The sequence below is a fragment of the Falco peregrinus genome, chromosome 11, assembly GCF_023634155.1.
Source record: "Falco peregrinus isolate bFalPer1 chromosome 11, bFalPer1.pri, whole genome shotgun sequence".
In the NCBI taxonomy this organism is placed as follows: Eukaryota; Metazoa; Chordata; class Aves; order Falconiformes; family Falconidae; genus Falco; species Falco peregrinus.
Window position 1 is genome coordinate 22,535,790 of NC_073731.1, and position 14,531 is coordinate 22,550,320.

Consider the following 14,531-nt stretch of genomic DNA (forward strand, 5'->3'; position numbering starts at 1 on the left):
TTGGTGCTAGGTGTTGTATGGGCACGCATCCGGAAGGGAGAAAAAACAAAGCTCTCTCCCTTGTTGCAGTAAAGTTGGAAGAACTACTGATGCTTTTTTTCATCCTACTTTTTTCTCAGATTTAAAAGGATTTTGTATCTGAGAATGATAGAAATATGTTTTCTGCAAATTTTGTACTGCTAGTCCTAGAAACACCAACACTGTGCACGCGTGTGTGCACATTTATGTTTGTACAAATGTGGCTGAGGCCTTTCATTTCAAGGTTCATGAAGTAAAGAATTGGCACAAGTATCCCCATGTTGTTCACTTAAGCTTATGGGTCGCTACCATTTATTGTCTGTATTACTTTGCTGATGGATGGAGATGAAAATGTTTTCTTAGTGAAGGCAGATATTGTAGTTCAGATTGATTGCAATATTAAAGCTTAAAGAAAACACCATATGCCCTGTATGGTATATTACATTAGCTAGCTACTCTGTATCACTTGAAAGCACTTCTTAATCTATAGTTTCTAAATTCTCCCATAATGTGTAGTCAAGATAAAATGCAGTGATATTGATGTGATATCCTGAACCTTTGTGCTGTTTTGGGCTGGGATAGAGTTGATTTTCTTCCCAGTAGCTGGTATGGGGCTGTGTTCCGGATCTGTGCTGAAAACAGCGCTGGTAACCCAGGGATGTTCCCGTTACTGCTGAGCAGCGCCTACCCAGAGCCAAGGGCTTTTCTGCCTCTCACACCGCCCCCGCAGCGAGGGGGCTGGGGGTGCACAAGGAGCTGGGGGGGGCACCGCTGGGACAGCTGCCCCCAGTGACCAAGGGGATGTCCCATGCCATATGGCGTCATGCTCAGCATGTAAAGCTGGGGGAAGGAGAAGGAAGAGGGGAACGTTTGAAGTGATGGTGTTTGTCTTCCCAAGTAACTGTTACACGTGATGGAGCCCGGCTTCCCTGGGGATGGCCGAACACCCGCCTGCCCATGGGAAGCGGTGAATGAATTCCATGTTTTGCTTTGCTTGCGTGCATGGCTTTTGCCTTACCTATTAAACTCTCTTTATCTCAACCCACAAGTTTTCTCACTTCTACCCTTCCAATTCTCTCCCCCATCCTGCTATGAGGGGAGTGAGCGAGCAGCTGTGTGGTGCTCAGTTGCCAGCTGGGGTTAAACCATGACAACTTATTATGATCAGCATATTGCACCAGAAGTAATGTGACCTGTTTGAAGTAAGGGAATGTAAACAACACATGTTTATGTGTAGTATTCACAGTGATTTTTTTCTCTCTCTCTCTTTTTTTTTTTTTTTTAAGGGAAACATTTATTTTAATCTGAAGTAAGGAAGCTTTGGGACCTACGGATGGCAGCAGGAAAGCAGACATTAAGTAACAGGAGAAAAGTTGGGCAAAATTTAGTTTTTGTAAAAAAAAAAGGATATTCAGATGTTCCCCTCAGCTGAGTTTTCCATTTTCTGTTCTGTGTTCGTTCAGATGACCTGCCATGCAGTTTCTGCTGTGTGCATAGGAACCCAGCCAGAGCCCTTCAGCCCAGGGAGAAATCTGTGTTACTTGACTGTTCTTAATTTATCCCGCTTGTGTTAATTTGGTCACGGTCACAAGTGGATGGAAGAGTTCAGTGCTGCTCTCTTAAAACATCTGCAATGACATTTGTTTTGACTTGGCATATATTGAAAGTGTTCTTACAGTTGAAATTGTGAGCTTGGATTTTGAAGAAGTGGACTCTAGTTTATTTTTTAACTCTTATTCTGTCCATTTTCTTCATCAGTGGAGTAACTGAGGTTGTATCGACTTCCTGTAATGAACAGTGTGTGTGATTCTGTAAAAGGCGGCAGTGTAGTAACTTTGATGCTTTAGAGAACTGGATCAGCATCTTTGATTTCCAATATAAAAGGAAATAATACCAAAACTCAGATTTATTTTTTTTTTTAAATGTTTCTTTTCCTTGTGCTCAGAATGATGGTTTTTTCACCTTTAGAATATTTTTTTTATGTTGGGCTGTAACTCAAGAGGCCCGTCTCCACTGAATGTCTTTGTGGAAGAATGGATTATCTCCTTTTGTGGTATTAATCTAAAATTTAAGATGTGTCAGGGTGGGGCAGTTAATGGTAGCGTAGGAACTGAGAATGTAGTATTCAATTAACTCTTGGCTTTACTGTCCTTATTCTGGAATAAGTGTGGAATTTAAACATAAAAATCTTCACTTGTTTGGAGGAAAGCTCTCTTAGTCTGGAATACCTACAGGATTAAAGCCACATGGGAAATAAAACTCTGCTCTAAAGAAGCCTCAAATATTTGGTTTTAGATTTTACTTTCCATTAATGTTATCTTGGTTTTGAATGTACATTTTTGGAATATACAGCACTAGGAAATCACAATCAGACCTGGAAGGACATTTCCATCCAGTAGGCTTTAGTATGAGATGCTATAAAAACCTTTTGCCAGCTGGTTCATGTGGAAAGGCCTGAGTTTGGTTTTTTTTCTTTTTCTCTTTTAAAGGACAGTTACCTACAAGGTCTGCCTTTCTGAAGGAATGTAAAATTAAATTACAAGAATTGATCTTGATTTTTTTTTTAACCCAAATTCTCATTCATTTACCCAAATTTACCATAATCTCAGCTTCATCTGGATGCTTGCCTGGGATCTTAAACATTTTAAAAATGCATGTAATTAATCTGATAGAGTTTCTCTTGTGGCTGCCATTATATCTTTATAAAACTTTCTCAGTGCTGGTAGAAGTATTAATCTGTAAAGAATGGAATAAATTCTAACGTGTGGTACCCTTATAGTGATGTATTAGGCATTCAGGCACCATTAACACTAATAAACTTTTCAATGTGAGGGATGTCCTACCTAAAGAAACAATATCTGAGCCATCCTTCCTCGTTGCTCTTGCAACAGCAACCTCAGCCTAGTGCTAAAAGGTGCTGAGCATCTTCCAGTTTGTGTGGCAGCTGCCCAAGGGGGCAGCCCTCTGCACATCCCCGTGCTCAGCGTGTGTGTGCAGCTCTGCATCTGGGGAGGTCTGAGGCTACCGCCTTCCTTTCCCTGACCCTGGCGTGTGACTCATCTGTAGTTCTCCTTGGCCACGCTCATGCTAAGCTCCATAAAATGATGAGCAAGATTTTTTGAACATGCCACAATGCTTTTCACCGCAACGACTGTATGACTATATGCTAATTGTTGTCCTCGGCTGGGAAGCTGGTGTGGCTTTTGCCACCAAAGCTATTTTAGTGCAGCTTCTGCATTTTTTTGACAGTCAAAATGAAGATTTCATCTTCATTGCAATCTGTTTTTCTGCCTGTTTTAGAGCAGACAGTGTGATGTGTTTGTATTTAGTAATTTTTGTAGTTTCACGCCTGAGTCAGTGAAGGCCAAGCTTTTTACATGCATCATGCTATTGAATAAGTGATGTGTACGGCAAGGGACTGTGTAACTCCCATCTCACCTGTCCGCTGGCTCTTGTTCACAGACAGCAGTAAGGGAGTGTAGGGTGCTGGCTGGACGCTAGGGAAAACAACTTTTCATACCTAGGGACAATTGGGGCTGAGCTGTAGCAATACGCAGCTGCTGGCTGTGGTTAGGCGATGTGAAGTAGATTTAGCATCTCTCTCTGGTTCTCAACAGACAAGAGAGGCTATTGCGAAAAGCCTCCCACGGTGATTCCAGCAAAGGGTGTGGGTTAGCCATGAGATGAATCCTGCCCTCTTAAGACAAAATTAAGGCATGCAGTAGGCTATTATAACCTCCCTTGTGCTGCTTTTAGGGATGCTTCAGGCCACTCTGGTCAGTCCAGCTCTTCTGACCAGGGTAAATTCTCTAAATATGTTTTAATTTAATGTCTGTCACTGTCCAGTTTTAGTCCAGTAGAGAATAATCCTAAATGTAAAGCCTAAGTCTTGAAAATGCCTAGGTATGCACAGAAAAGGCGGATTATGCATGAAATTTATAGGGTTGCTGTGTTTGAACAATGCAGTCTGTAGGTGGCTAAAGGGCTAACTAAATTGCAGGCATAATGAAAGCTCTGTGGTATTTAGTATATGTTCTGTCAGCATTAAACAGTCACCTTGTAAATATATGTTAATTCTGAAGGTGTAACTGACCTTTTTAATATTAATTGAAATGTCTCATGTTTAGAGGTTGGCGCTATCCTAGAAGAGACAGAAGCCTGTGACTGGTGGAGCTTGGGTGCCATTCTTTTTGAACTCCTCACTGGGAAGGTAGGGCTGGGGGCAAGTTACTTGATAAAACTGACCTCTTGGCCAGTAATTTCTCCCAAGTGATGTGTCCAGTTGTGATTTCCTTACTTGTCTTTCTCAGATGTGCTTTGCTGACCTGAGCATCTTCAATTTGCTTGGTCTGCATGACACCAGAGAAACAAAATATGCTTCAGCAGAACAACTTTATGAAGCTGCATCAAGCTCAGGACTGTAAAAATAACCAAACCCCATGCTACCGTCTTAACCACAGTGAAATCAAAGTTCTCTAACATTGCATCTGTACATTTGCTAAATTTTTGCCTTAATAGTTTCAGTATTATTTCCTGGGACAGTGTAGAAGCTGTACATTGCTGTTGCACATTAATTTGGTATTTTGAGATCAAATTGGTGATTAGTTGACAGTTTTGCATGAAGAAACCAAAGTCTACCAAATTCCCAGATTCTTCAAATTTGAGCAGTAGAGCACAAGCACAAAGACATAAATACTTTAAAACCATATATCCAGAGGGACATCAGTGCCAGTAGACATTCCTCCCAGAATCTGTACTTCATACTAGGAATCACTGGAATTTTAGCTCTATGTGTGTTATTTTGCATGTGTGCTAGGAGATAATCCAACACTACACTTTTTCAATTCGTAAATGTGTCTGCCTGCTTTGATTTTTCTTTCTTTCTTTCTTTTTTTTTTTTTTTATTCTCCAGACTCTGCTTGAGTGCCATCCATCAGGAATAAACACTCACACTTCTTTGAGTATACCAGACCATGTATCAAAGGAGGCCAGATCACTGATTCAGCAGGTAATTGAGGGGAAAATTTGTTTTCTATATGTGCACGTATAGACTGAACCGATATTTACGACCTAAGTTCTGGTAAAGTAAATGTAAAACCAGAAAGCTGCTGATAGGAAAGCGGGTGGGTCTTTTGTCAGCACTGATGAATTTTGCCCAGCTGTCTTGTTGCATCTGGAAACTTTGACTTCTGCTGCCAGGTGTCTCTGTAGAAAACTGGAGTGTTTGCCATTTCTTCAAAGAGCAGGTTTGGTCAATGCTGAGTACTTTGGAAACACCTGCTGGTGAGGGATGAACATTTTAGGAATTCTGCCCTAAATGTTCATGGAAACATTTGTAATTAATTGAATTAAACTAAAAAATGTTGATGCCAATTCAGCCAGAGAGAAACCTGTAACACACTGATTAGAAGTTATGACCTTACTGTGGTTGAAAATCTGTAGCTGTCCTCCAGGAAACCTTCTGGATGCCATTTGTTAAGAAAAGTACTTTAAACTGTGAATACAAGGACTTTGGTAATAAGAAGATACGGTTGGACAAAAGGCAGAGCAGGAAACCTTAAAATATAGACAACCTTCCAGCCTGAGACACCATTTTCAAATCAGTGGGAATAGTATTGACTGCTGGTTTTAGTTTACTCTTAGCTTTAGGTAGTCATGACTACTGAGAGAATAAACGTGTAGTACAGGGTCTTGAATTTCAGGTAATGCTGTCTTCCTTCTAGTTAATTTTGACACAACTGAGAAAGTGGAACCTGGATCCGACCTATGCCACTTGAGTAAACAAGTGATATATGTGAACTGTGGTGTTCATCTTTGAGCAGCATATTACTAGTGAATGCATAAATAATGACATCACTTAGATGTAGATTTGAACAGAGTAGAAAAAACAGTTCTTGAAGAAAATGAAGGAAAGAGATTTTGAAAATTCAGTGAGTCAAAAGACCTAGTGACAGATTGATTTCTGTGCCATTACTGTGAAACAATTAATGGAAATGGAACTAGATGCTTGGACCTCCTATTTTGACTAGGTGACATCAAATCACTGAAAGTGGAAGCACATGTCTGTGTATTTCTGGCAAAGGTAGAAAGGAAAGTGACTAAAGAAAAAGCCCGTTTTTGTATAATCTGGATTTATGTTGTTAAGACAGTAGCAAATTGTTACCCTCACCCGCAGGTACTGCAGGACTCAAATGGCTAAGGGAAAGCAAAACCACACACTTGATGAAGGGAATTCCTTCCATTAAGATTAGAAGTGAAGACAAATGAAGTGGCCCAGTCCACTTCTCCCTGCCAATGTGGGTTGTTCTTCACTGCAGACTAATGTATTGTCTTATTTTCAAATATGCCAAAGTGTGGCTCTTTTGCCATTTGCAGTTTAAGTGGCAAATATATCTCTGCCACTCGCAGATATATTACAAGGCCATATCTGTTCAGAGAACAGTCACTCCCGTGCCTCTTAGGTTAGGCCTTCTAGTGTAGGGTGGTGGCTTATCTGGTGGAGGTTCGGCTATATGAAGTAGTAAATCACATTTTTGTTGTGTGACTATCCAAGGAAGCTGCCATTCATTGTTGAGGAAGCCTTGTCAGGAAAAGGAAGAAAGCTCTCTTGGCATGGATAGCAATTTGTCATTGTGACTTTCCTTCCCCCCACTGCCAAGGGTAAACAGGTCAAAGCATCACAGAATAACTCTCTGGGATCAGTGTTCAGCTATACAGAAAACTCTGTCAGACATTGTCTCCTGCTGTGGCTTCCAGTGCAGGTGACTTCATTTAGCCAGCTTCTAAGAAAACAGAGATCTGTTTATTTCTGGTGAAAGATGAAGTTGTTATTTTTATGTTAGCTTGGTATTTTGCATCCAGTATTTTTTTCAGGCACTTCCAGGCTTTACTACCAACAAAATATGCAACATGACTTTTCAACAGGTATCTGTTGCAGTTTGTGTTGCATCTGCTTTCTGAGAGTAAAGTTCTGGAAGTAAAATCTGCAGAAAATAAGTGTCCATTCTTACAACCAGCAACAGCACAGGGAAAGTATTTCAGCACAAGGCAGAGAGACCCTGGCTGCATTGGTTTCTGCTGGCTTCTGGAAGGTATCAAAGCAGCACTATTCACTGTCACCAAGCTACCTTTACTATGTGACATTATGACTGCAAATCGCAGACCCATCTTAAAATGTGTAAATGCCTATGTTTATGGATGTGGACTCACTTAGATGTTGAGTGCATTAAGATGTGAATACACATTGTTCCAAGTGACAACGGGGAGAAGTTACCCTATTAGCTGTTGCAGAAAAAGCAAGCAAGAAATCATGCCTTTGTACTGGCTCCAATTGAATAGAGTATAAACAGTTCTCTAAAACCGCAGAATATTTTTATGTGTCTTTATTAGTCTCTTTGGAGTATTACCTTTGCATTCCCTTTTATATGTATTGGTATCTTTAAACAGATGTAAATATTGTGATTTCCTTTTCACATTAATTCAGCATGTGATGTACAACTGAAAAGTAAACGAGGTGCTGAATTTTAGGAAATTTCCATGAAGGCATTATGCTGTTTTCTTTCTTTCACTGGGGTTTTGATTTTTCAGTTTTAGTCCATTTGTAGGACTCCTTAAAACTTTATTTTTATTTTTTAGGAAATATAGAACTGGCTGTAACATCCTGGTATTTTAGGACCAACTCACAATTTGTGAAATGGAAAGTTACAGACCCCAATGTAGCTGTAATGCAGTGGTGTGAGCAAAGGTTAACACGAAGTAAACGAAGTGTCCAGAGTTCTACTGAAGCAGGCTCTCGCTGCTGTGTGTGTGTCTCTCTCTTTTTTTTTTTTTTTTTTTTTTTTTTTTAAATGAGGTTACACTTGAAATGAAGTCCCAGTGTGCAGTGCTTCAGGGAATTGCATGCTGTGATCAGTAGTCTCTGAAGACTGTAACACTGAGACTCAAGGAAAGGAGAGTCTTCTTCCATTTACTGGATTTTAGGAATTTCAAGTATGCTTTTGCACTCTTGAAAGTAATTCATAGAGGAGCAAAACGGTAGGATGTCCCTTACCTTAGACCTTTCTGGAACTTTTAAGCAGTTGTTTTTGTTCTTACTCACTGAATCATATATATATATATTTCTTTTTATATGAAGCTTTTGCAGTTTAATCCTGCGGAGCGTCTTGGTGCTGGCGTTGCTGGTGTTGAAGACATCAAATCTCATCCATTTTTTGCCCTTATAGAATGGGCAGATCTGCTGAGATGAGAGATGCGTGCCCTCTGAACAAACTCAGGTCAAGTGGACAAGTTTCTCTGGCACAGAAGCACCCTGACTTGCTTCCTTTGGATGTCTCAAACCATTTGGATGTGATGACTAACGAACGGTGGAGCAATCAGGCCAAAAGTGAACACTTTTAACAGGAATCACTGGTTGTACAAGGTGCTAGCTTATTTTTATGGCAACTGGTTGCTAGGTGTGTGTAAGTCTTTTCACCAAAGGGTGGTTTGTGATGAAACTCCTGGGCAGCATGTTCAGCACTGCCAGCTTGTCCAGTAAGTAGAAACAGGAATGTGCTCCTGGTGCTTTGTCTGATGGTGGAATTGTCTATAGTCTGTGCCAGTTGGAAGTATATTTTGTAGTGTCAATAGACCATTTCCCTTGCGAAGTGCAGCTTGGGGGGGTGGGGTGGGGGGTGGGGAGCCGGGGGAGGAAGGAGCAAATAATTTATTAATGGTATATGCTGAATAAAACACTAAAATGCTTTGTGCAAAAGTTGACACATTAAAAATATGTCCATTAAAAATTAAGAAAGCTGTTGCATAATACTGTGGAATGTGTCTTGAAAATGGCATATCACTTCCCACTGTGGAAAGAGCATATAAAAGGCAAATAATGCTGTCAGTTGTTGTACTTTGTTGGCTGGCAATGTCTATTTAAAACTCTAGACTCCATTGTATTTGATGAGCTACATGTTAAAATCACTACAGAAAGGGAAATCTTCTTTTCCTCAGCTGGATAAACACTGCTTTAGCACTAATAAGGAACAAGAAAACATAATACTAAATAAATGTATAGATTAAAAAAGGAAAAACTCTTCTTTCATCACTGCAGCCACCACTTTATCACTTAATGAACTTTACTTCCTCTAAGTGTCCTATTTTTAGCTGCTACTTCAGGAAAAAACCTTTCTGCTTGTGTTCTTCTGCTTGAGGAAGCTTCTGAACTCTCCTTTTGTTTGTTAATAGTCTTAATAAATCAAAGAAAGCCTTCGCCCACTCTGCTGCTTGAACAGGAAGAAGCCTGGGATTCGCTCATGCCAAATGACTAAGTGACATCTCTGAGCAAACCCTAGTGGGTAAGACTTGGGTGTGAGCCAATTCGCTGACCTGTTTGTTTGCTAGGAAGGTCTGGAGAATGGGAGAAGAATATGAGACATGCAGAGTACTTTGCTGTGCACTGCTGTTGCTGCTGAGCAGCCATGCTTGTATGGGTTCCTGACGTACGAACGCGGTACGCTGAGATGCTTGTACATACTATGAATCTATGGGTTTTTTCCTAAATGTTCTCTTTGCTTTCACTTTTTTTTTTTTTCTTCTTCTTTTTCTTCTCCTCCCCAGCTTTATCCGGAGGACAAAGGGCAAATTCCTTTGGGAAAGTGAGGTGACAGAAATGATTATTGAATTTACAACTAAAAAAAAAAAAAAAAGTATCCCTCCATTTGTATTTTAGCAGTGTATTTTATGGGCACTCCCAAAAGCGCATCTGTACAGTCTCCATCTGTTAGACACCAGGTCGGTGTATTCAAATAAAGTGGAAAAGGAAAATGCTTCACTTAAACAAAGGAAATCTGGAAACTTTTTTTCCTTTTTAATTTATTCCACTCCCCTCTTCCCTTTCTTGTGATCACCAGGCCATCAGAGGGGCTGTAACAACACTGCAGGTTGTAACCAGGTCACTAGTATCACTGCCTACGGAGTGCTGTCCAAGATTACATCACTCTCAGAAACTGTGTTTCAACCTACCACCCTGTGGCTTCATAACAGGAACTCCCTCAGGTGAGCCACAGGAACAACTTCCTGCGCCGAGCGGGTCGGAAATCTCTAATGCGGAGACCGAGCTGATCCAGAGCTTCCTTCCAGCACTGCCCTGGCTGTGACTTTGGAGAGGGCTCGTTGCTCAAGGGAAGCCTCCCTTCCCTCGGCCACCTGACTCCATCCCTGGGGCTCCCTAGCCTGGCCACCAGATAATGTCATTGCTCATGTTGATCCTCTTGTCCCACTGCATTTGCCTGGTGATAACTGTAGGAAAAATATTTTCCATGTTACTTTAAAATGCTCATTTCTCTAGGTTGTGCCCATGTGCCAGTTGCAAGTAAAGGCAGGATAAGACAGCACAGGAGCACAGGCTGGTTTCTGCGAGCAGCAGCAGGAAAACACTGTTCTAGCAGAAACCAGATGACCAGTCGCTCTCACTGCAAGGCATTTGGTGTAGTTAATGACACAGAAGTATTTCTTTTTCAAGTATGCTAATAGATGGAGACTAGAAGGAATAAAGCACTTGGCAAGCCAGCTTGCCCAAAATGAGCCTTTGAGATGCTACGGGTTTTCATAACCTTGCCACTGACTTAGATAATGATTTTGCTAAAGGAAGCACAGTCTGGAGCTAATTGCACAAAGAAATCCTGCTTCTATCTTTTTTCCCCCCCTTCCTCCCCCCCCCCCCCCCCCCCCCCCCCCCCCCCGCCCTTTAACATGTATTATGTTGTATTGGTGTTTACATGTATTCCTTTAATAAACAAAACCTTTAAGCCTAATTCAGACCTTGGGTTTCTGAACTTTACATTTGGTTCTTGAAGACAATCCTTCCTACCTAATCAATGCTTTTTGTCCTTGGCTTTTATGACTTGAAATGTTCTAGATGCGTGCTTTTTGGTGGCTCTTAGGAAGCCCTGTGGTGCGCACCTCTATTTTGCTAATTGTTAAGTAGTGCAAAGTCCGTTCCAACTTCCTTCTGTTACGCCTAACGGCTGATAGCAAAACAAACCAGTGCCATGTTGTTCACAGGAATTAGTGAGTCTATGTAAAACACAGTGAAACAAACCTATAGATTTCCATGTTCTCCTGTGGGTGGTTGGGTAAGGCAGGTAACGCGCTTAGGGCATCTTAGAGTGGTAATTCATTGCACCCTGATGAACTGCTCTGTAATGTTTTTTCTGTCTTACAAAGAAAAGCTGGGGAGACAAAATGTTTGAAGACTGGCACTGGGTAGAATTGCTGTGAGGTGAGCCAGGGCCCCTGCCCAGACCTACGGAAGAAATCGCATCTCATGAAAAACAAGGGCTGTAACTTTGTTAGCTTTTAATGGCTGTATCCACAGCTTCTGTGCTTGTAGTGCAGCTCCTACACCTCCTGAGAGAATCACCTCTCAGACAGCAGTCACTGTCGTGCTGACTCTCCGCGCACCTTTGGGATGCTGAGTTGGCAGGGTTACCTGCGCCGCAACATCCACCCCGCTCCACTCTCCAGTGCTAAACCTGTTCCTTGGTGTGTCCCCGCAGCGAAGGGCACTGGGATGAAGGCGGCTGGGGAGGTCAGCCTTCTCTAAATGAAGCACTCAGCATAACAAGGTACAGGGAAGTGCGAAGTAAACTGCTACAGGATTATTTTTTTTTCCCCGAGTGTGGTGTCATTTGTTTTCTCAAGGACACTGCATAGGAAGCTGGAGAAAGAGAAACTTCCTCCCTGGTGAGATTTATGGTAGGGATTTTAGCGATAGAATGAAAAAGTAGATTTGTTGATTTCTTTGGGTCTGTGCTTTCTGCATGGGCTTTGCTGTGAGCTGCAATCTGTGGTGCCCAGCCCCCCATGCGGCATGAGGGGGCCTTTCCCCCGGCAGCAGCACGTGCTGGTGAGCCTGCCCGCAGCCCACTCGGCCCCGGCTGGGTGTCGATGGCCTCTGCCAGGCTGGAGAGCATCTCTCAGCGGCCCTCGGCTCGCGTGCAGCTTTTCAGCCACAGCCCCGCAGCTCTGACGCCCCAGAGGCTGGTGGGCACCGTTTCTCTGCCTGTCTGCAGCAGCGGCCTGTTGAGCGCTGCCCCTTCCCTGGCCTCGGCGGCTCGTTACCCCCGGACGGCCTGTCCTGGGGGTGCAGCCGGAGATGCTGCTGGGGGCCCTTTGTCCAACCAGTGCCTTTTGCTTCCCCCTGCCCTGCTCCAGCCTGGCAGCCTCCTGTGCAGCGCTGTGGGCCGGGCCCCCCGCGGGCGCCTGCTCTGCAGTGGTACGTGGCACCGTGTCCGTTATCAATCACGTTTAGGGTGTACCCACCAGCAAGCGGCAGGCTGGGGTGCAGCGAGGAGCAGAGCGGGCCTGAAGCTTTGCCCACCCGAGGGCCTGAGGACTCTCCCTGCAGCCTCCCCCCGAGGGCTGGGCGCCCTGAGGGTGTCGCACCTTGGCGCTGCAGGAGGACAAGGGCACGGGGCTGGGGTGCAGCTCCTGCTTACACAAATGCACGTGGGGCGACATGCGAGGAGACGAGATGGTGGAAGAAGGACTTGGCCGAGCAGTGGGGGATGCTGCCAGCAGCAGCGGGGTGGGGGCTGTGCGTAAGGGGCTCAGGAAGCCCCCAGGACAGGGTGCCTTGTGCTGCTCCAGCCGCAGTTTGGGAAGGGGTGGCAGAGCCAACTCCCAGAGGGGAAATGGGACTTGCTTAAAAGGTGCTGAGAAGCTGCTGCTGGCAGTGGTGGTTTAGACTGGCAGCGCATGGCCGTCTCCTCTGCAGCGGGGCTGGTGGAGGGCTGGTCGCTGCCTGAGCCATCTGCAGGAGCAGAGCTGGGGAGCCCTGGCACAAAGGTGAGATGTCCTCAAGAAAATGCCAACTTCTGAGCAGGGTGGCGAAGCAGTGGAAGTGGTCCCGCCTCCTGCTAGTGCCGTGTGGTGAAATCTGCACCCCTGCTGTAGGGCAGAGGAGGCTAATCAGGGCACAGCGGAGGATGCTCCAGTCTCCCAGCAGCAGGTGACAGCTTGACACGCTGTCCCAACAGGACCTCACTGCCTTTTGGCAGACCAGAGGCTCTCCTTCTCCAAAGGCAGCTCTGTCTCCATCTCCTTGGCCCAGGGACTCATCAGGAGGGATTAGAGCTGCTGCTGGAGGGCTGCAGTGGCACCATGATGGACAGGAGGGCTGGGGAAGCTTTCAACGCTGGGCAGCAGGGAATTGGCGTCCTCTTGGGAAGGCTGCAGGCAGTGGCCTTGATGCTTCGCTGCTGAGATCCCAAGGTTGGCAAGTTTGGGAAAAGTCCTTCTGGGGGCAGTAAGCTAGGCAAGCCAATTGGCAAGCAGCGGAGCTGGGTAGAGATGGTCCAGCCAGGGAAAGAGCAGATGTTGCGGGGGTCAGCGGTCCTCCTCAGCAAAGCCTTGCTAACCTCATTTTGCTTTGCCTTGGAGGCAGAGCTGTTTTGCCTTGGTACAGCCTCACCTCTACTAGTTTCTCCCATCCCCTTCCATGAGCTGAGCCATTTATCCCCAGGGTATTTTCTAGGTTTGCCCAGCTGTTGTTGCATCCATCGGCCCCAGTCACAGATTTTCTTGCCGGTTTTGTGCCTTTGGTTCTGCAATGTCACCCCAAAATGCTGAGACCCAGGAGTGGATTATTAGATGCAGCTGTTATCCCCACATACCAATGAAAACAAAGAGAGAGGATTACTCCCACAAAATGAAAGCATGGGGGTCATAAAAGCGTTAGGAAATTGCTTACCCCAGCAGCGTGCGAGTAACGAGAGTTTTATGGTGCCTCGCACAGTGGTGGGATAACGAGGAAGGAGCCTCCATGAGAGAGGCCGGTGCTGCGCCATGATTTAGAGCATGGCACTGGCTAGCTCCGCTCCGCTTGCAATCTTGCTTGTGCGCTGTGGTCTGATGTTTGCCAGCTCATAATCTTCCTTTACGAACCAGGCACGGAGAAGAGCTACTTCAACAGCATGGGCCACGAGCCAAGCGGCATATATCCTTTCTCCAGACTTTAAAGTATTTTTACATCCTTCCCCGCTATTCTGCCTCCTTGGGCTCCTTCCTTTCCAACCTCATGCCTGCTTTGACCTCAGAGAAGTCCCCTGCAACCAGCCCCTGGTGTCTCACGGTCTCCTGCCAGGCCCAGCAGAGCTGAGACTCAGTAAGGTGAAGTGAGAGGTGAGTTCGTGTGAGAAGGGCCTTGGCTGCTTCAGCTCCTTGCAGGCGCCTTGGCAGGTGCTTTGCAATACTGCAGAGAGTCCTGAGCTAATCGGCTTTCTAGGGTAAAGTAAGCACACAGTGTGAAGTCCCAGCCCCATTAACATCACTGGGAGTTTTCCCATTGACTTTGCTGGGGTCAGGAGCTTACCCTTCAATTACAGAGAGAAGCCAATTTCATGAAAACAGGTATAGAGAGCTTATTTGCTTTCCTACTTTAAGCGTACCCGTGTAGCCCATGTAGTTTCTGTCTCAGTGTTGGAGAAATAAGTTGCTTTTTTTCCTTCTTTTTTTTCTTTCCTTTTTTTTTT

General features: G+C 44.5%; 1 protein-coding gene across 10 annotated transcripts in view; it reads left to right on the forward strand.

Moving 5' to 3' along the window:
* Positions 1 to 10,384, forward strand: part of RPS6KC1 (ribosomal protein S6 kinase C1) — a 90,628-nt gene extending 80,244 nt beyond the window's left edge. For 6 of the 10 annotated variants that reach the window (XM_055816089.1, XM_055816086.1, XM_027788484.2 and 3 more), the window contains 3 exons: positions 4,146 to 4,228; positions 4,931 to 5,026; positions 8,153 to 10,384. In XM_055816089.1, the coding sequence (XP_055672064.1) occupies positions 4,146 to 4,228; positions 4,931 to 5,026; positions 8,153 to 8,263 (290 nt within the window). In that variant the 3' untranslated portion in view covers positions 8,264 to 10,384. Of the gene's footprint in view, positions 1 to 4,145; positions 4,229 to 4,930; positions 5,027 to 6,942; positions 7,007 to 7,059 lie in introns of those variants that run through there. The other 4 variants (XR_008749158.1, XR_008749159.1, XM_055816087.1 and 1 more) reach the window with 4 other exon arrangements.
* Positions 10,385 to 14,531: the final 4,147 nt, after the last annotated feature.